The sequence below is a fragment of the Myotis davidii genome, unplaced genomic scaffold (genome assembly GCF_000327345.1).
Source record: "Myotis davidii unplaced genomic scaffold, ASM32734v1 scaffold1754, whole genome shotgun sequence".
In the NCBI taxonomy this organism is placed as follows: Eukaryota; Metazoa; Chordata; class Mammalia; order Chiroptera; family Vespertilionidae; genus Myotis; species Myotis davidii.
Genome location: NW_006285993.1, coordinates 255,172 through 260,233, shown reverse-complemented (window position 1 = coordinate 260,233; position 5,062 = coordinate 255,172). Strand labels below are relative to the sequence as shown.

At 59.0% G+C, this 5,062-nt stretch overlaps 1 protein-coding gene across 1 annotated transcript in view; it reads right to left on the bottom strand.

Annotated features, from left to right (window-relative positions):
• IL4R (interleukin 4 receptor) overlaps window positions 1–5,062 on the bottom strand; it is a gene marked incomplete at its 5' end in the record, with an annotated part of 43,920 nt that overhangs the window by 22,729 nt on the left and 16,129 nt on the right. The window contains 3 exon segments of the mRNA XM_015559673.1: window positions 779–828; window positions 2,178–2,253; window positions 4,044–4,143. Of these exon segments, the coding sequence (XP_015415159.1) occupies window positions 779–828; window positions 2,178–2,253; window positions 4,044–4,143 (226 nt within the window).

Below are 5,062 nucleotides of genomic sequence, written 5' to 3'. Positions count from 1 at the left end.
CCGGGGGCCGAGGCGGGGGCGGCCGCCCTGTGCTGGAGGACGCTCCATCGGAGGCCCTGCTCCCAGGTTTCTGGCTCAGGCTGGAGCGCAGCGGGTGGCTCAGAGGCCTGGGGAGCATAGAGGACGTTGGGGTCCCCGTCCTCCCGGCGTTCGGCCAGCTGCGGGTCTGAGTCCAGGGCCCTGCCTGCCTTTGGGATGTCTGGAGCTCAGCACATAGCCTGGGACCACTACAAGCTCAGACTATTGAATAAATCAAAGTCTTTGTCAGATGATAGGATTTAAAACACATGTCAACACACAGCATAAGGAATGCCCACTCAGGATGGCTGCAGGTCCAGGGCTCCCAGCTGTGCCAGGTCTAAACTTTAACCAGTGCCCTGTGGGAGGCCCAGAGGCCCTGAGGGGGTGCTAGGAGGCTAATGTGATGGTGGCATCCTCAGGGTTTGGGATAGTGGTGCTTGCCAACCAGTACGCAATTACGTCAGCACTTTGGGCACAGCTGCCCGGGTACTTGGCTCTACAGCCTCGCTCAGGCCCGAGTGCACCCCAAGGGGCTCAGCACCTGCCTGACCCACCAGGGAAATTCAGGGGCCCAGCCAGCAGCCACCTTCCCAGGCCGCTCCTCCTCCTGCTACACCTCAAAGGAACAGGGCTGAATGCCAAGGAAGAGAAGGCAGACATGGAGGGGCGAGGGACCCCACTCTCAAGATGGGGCCCACCACACCAATCCCCCCTCTTCCAAATCCACACAGGCCATGACCCAAGTTCGTATACATACGGGCACTTGGCTGGTTCCTGGCCCCCGGACCTCTTCCCCCGCGGTGGCACCTGAAACGCAGAGACACACTGAGCAGACAGCCAATGAGCAGGGCGGAGAGGCCTCCCGCCAGCCTGGCCGCAGCGAGCTCCGTGCTCACCGGGGGAGACCGTAGGCCCTGACGTCACCCGGTCGGAGGTCAGACCAGGCCCCTGCCGCTCCCGGAGCCTCAGCCCCTGGGAATGAGCGAGGCCGCCCTAATATCAAGTTGCTGTGGCTGAAGGCAAAAATGGCCACTGTCACCTGCAGCTCCTCCACCCCTTGGGCCTGGCCTGGGCCTGGGACTTGCTTTGGGCAACAGGAAGTGGAATAAGTGACACCGTGCCAACGGCCCAGCCTGCGGGAGGACGAGACGCACGGCTGGGTCGCTCCATTGCGCAGGCGAGGGTCAGACAACGCCGCACCTGTGGGTGAAGCCGCTGGGGGCGAGCCACCCAGAGAGCTGCCCTGCCCAGCTCAGCCCAGACCCCCGACCCGACCCCCCTGCTGAGCGCCCTGCAGAAGCAAGAGCTACAGATATGGCTTGTTTCAACCAAGTTTCGGGATAATTCGCTACACAGCAAACGCTGACTGATACAGGGATGATGCTGACTCTGTGCAGGGCCCTGTGACAGACACCTACATGTACTGTCCCGGTGAATTCCAGAGGCGGCCTGTTATACAAACACTACGACAACCCACACGAGAAAGCCGAGGCTCGGAGAAGCTAAGCCACTCGCTCACACCCAGTCCACTCTGCAGGCGAGTCGCAGAGCCGGGGTTCAAAGTCACCACCACCGACTCCAGAGCCTGCCTGAGGGTCGCTGGAGACCGAAGGCCCTGCACCCCCTGCCTCCTTCCTGGAGAACCCCGATGAGCTCAGGCCTCCCACACGTGGCCATCGCTCAGGGCTGGCCACCGGCCGGCCCACGGTCTCCCCACTCCTGGCAGGTGAAGGCTTAGGAAAGAGCACGTGATGCCACTCAGGCCAACGAGAAAGGAGGAGATTTGCCGGCGCTCTGGCGCAGTTTCCTGCTCGTAAGGAACACACAGGAGCCGTGTCCCCCTCTGCCTGGCCTCTTGGCCTCCTACCCTGGTACAGGTACCTCCCCAGGAGGTGACATGCAGATGACCTCAGGGGCCATCTCCTCCCAAGGGGGGGAACCCACCCAAGGCTGAAAAGGTGGCTCTGAAAGCCGAGGGGAGGGGGTAGCCACTGGGCCACCGATGACCACACTGGGCTGCAGAACCAACCAGCGCTGAGACCGGCCTGACGGCTCAGGTGCAAATCCAAAAGCCAGTGCATATCTTTAACATCCCAGATCCTCAGTCCCAGCTCCCGGGAGGAGCATCCACAGCATCCGGACCGGCCCTCTCCTACCTGAGGCTCCTGGATGACAGCCACGAGGGAGCTGTGGGCCGGGCTGGGGATTTGGTCCCACCATTCCTTCTTAATCCTGAAAAAGGAAAGAAAAACGCGTTGGTCTCTCCTCCCATAAAAATGATCATATGGCCAGTACTTCCTAGGGCTCAGGACCAGGTTGATTGGTTTGGGATGTCTCACCCTAAGCCCATGGAACAGGTCGTACTGCCAACCCCATTCACAGATGAGCACACTGAGGCTCACATGGCTGAAGGGACAGCTGGCAGCAGAAGAGCCGGTTCCTGCCCAGCGTTCTGCTACCCAGAACGGAGCTCCTGACTCGCCGCCTCTGTCCTCAGTGGAACAAGCCCAGGGAAGAAGGAAGGACTCAAGCTGCAGAGGATCCGGGGTGTGCCCATCAGCAGTCCCCTACCAAGCAGCTCAGAGTCAGGCCAGGGGAGGCCTGCGAGGCCTGAGAAGCCGAGGAGACCCTGGGGAAATAGGTTCCTTCCCTCCCCTGGTCGGCCTGGAGCCATGGAGTGTCAGCTCTGAGGGAAGGCCCTCAGATTGGCCCTGGATCAGCCTCCAATGACTCCACTCAGCCAGTCAGCATGCCATACTGAGCACCTACTATGTACTACTCACTGTGCCAGGCCTCGGGGACACAACAGTGAACAAGACAGACAAAAGCCCCACCCTCACGTAGCTGACCTTCTAGAAGAGGAGACAGACAGAAATAACTGTATGACGTTAATTATGGCATCAAGTACCATGAGAGAAAATAAAGAAGATAAAGGAATAGAGAGGAATGGAGGGAGTGATCCAGGAAGGCCTCCCTGAGGAGGTGGCCTCTGAGTGACGACTGAAGGTGGAAGAGGAGCGAGTCATGGCGATGCCAGGGGAAAGGGCTTTCCAGGTCGGGGCACAGCGAGTGCAAAGGCTCGGAGGGAACCTGCCTGGTGCGTTCAAAGAACAGCAAGAAGGCGGGAGTGCTGGGCACAGTGAGTGGGGCTGGGAGGACAGGCGATGGGGAAACTGAGGCGCAGAGAAGGGGAAAGCCCAGCCCACGGAGACTAGGAGGTGTCGGTGACAAGACACGGAGAGAAGAGCTTGCAACCCCTGCACACTTACTGTGTGCCCAGCAGAGTGCGGGACACTTGCCCAGTCAATCCTCGGCCATCACTAATCCTCATATAGCGAGGTAAGACTCATTAGTCCCATTTCAGAGATGGGAGGACTGAGGCTCTGTGACACCCTGTTTCCTAGGGCTCACACTCACTGGAAACTCAGCTCCTTCTACCTAACAGCGCACTGTGATCCAGACTCTCTTAGACTCTTGGGACTGACGAAATACGTTCTCCCTCTCTCTCAGCCTACAAAGGAGGAGCCAGTCACACAGCTACCAGCGCCAGGGCCAGAACCCGAGCCCGGGTCTCCTGACTCTGTCAGGGCAATCGGCTAGAATTCCGCTGTCTATGGTCACCTGCCCCCAACTGTCTGGACCATACCCCGGGCAGGGTCCACCTCCCTTTCCCAAGGGAAGGCCCTTCCCAGCCCCACCCTGGCCAGCTCCTTCCCCCAGTCAGGCCTCAGCTCAAATATCCCCTCCTCCCACCAGACACAGCGCCCGGGACACCTGTGCCTGCGCCCGGTTTGTTTCCCTCAGCGCTTGGGCTGCTGTGGAAAGCGCCGTGGCTACTGCAGACCTGACAGCTGTCTCCCACAGGAGCACAGAGTCCTGCGGGTTTTGTTTCAGCTGTGGCCTCAGTGCCTGCACGCAGTAGCTCCTCAGTAAACATTTATGGTTAAAGGAGGACTGCAAGCTGACAGATGAGCGGAGGGACTCCTGCCCACTCCCACCCAGGGGGCCGGCCCAGGACTCACTTGAGGATGCTGAAGTAGCAGGACAGGCAGACGACCATGATGATGATGCAGGAGATGCCGACGGCAAGTGGAAGGTGCTGCTCCCAGGGCCACTCGTAGTCTGGAGGTGGGAGGGAAGGCGTGAGCCCGCACTGCGCTAAGTACAGCCTGGTCTCCATTTCCCAGGGCTGGAGACCGGAGCTGCAGGACAGTGTGTCCCAGACCCTGCAAGACTGGGCCACCCCCAACCCCCCCTGTCTCAGCCCCGCTCAGTGCCAGCTCAGGATCCTGCACTTGCTGCTCTTCCTGAAGCACAGAGGTCAAGGGCAGTGACTCTGGCCCTGGACGACCTGAGTTCAAAGCCTGGCTCGGTCGTATCCTCACTGGTGGCCCGGGACCGTCCCTCACACTCTCGGTGCCTCGGTTTCCTCACCGGCACAATGGGGTTAACAACAGTGCTCATCTCACGGGGAGCTGTGAGGGTCACGGGACTCACTACCCACCGCACTCAGAGCAGTGCCTGCAGGCCCACAGCTGTTATCACCTTCACACACGGGCTCCTTCTCTTCGTCCTTCACCCTCGCCAGCTCCAAACCCACCCCACCCCCCACACCCTCTCTACCGTTGCCCCTCTCATTACTCCGTCCCCTTTCCCAGAGACCGACTGCCCTCTGGGTCTAGATCGATCTGATTTCCTCTTTTCTGTATGTTTATTTTCTGTCCTCCCGCCCCCGAGTGCCAGTTCTAGAAGGACAGGATTTCTGTCTGTTCTGTTCCCTGAGCTGCTGTATGAACCTGGGAAGGTCCACATGTACGATAATTCATTTTATGTGAGAAAATTCAACATTTCTACTGCAAAAGCCACGTGATAAAGTTGCAAAGAGTTGTTTCGGGGATGCAGCTACAAGTGAGGGCTACATTTCCCAGAATCCCTTGCACCTATGTGTGGCCATGTGGCCAGTTTCACCAATAAAACGTGAAAAGGAGTGATGTGTCACTTCAGGCTAAGGCTTTTTTAAAATATATACATATATATATAT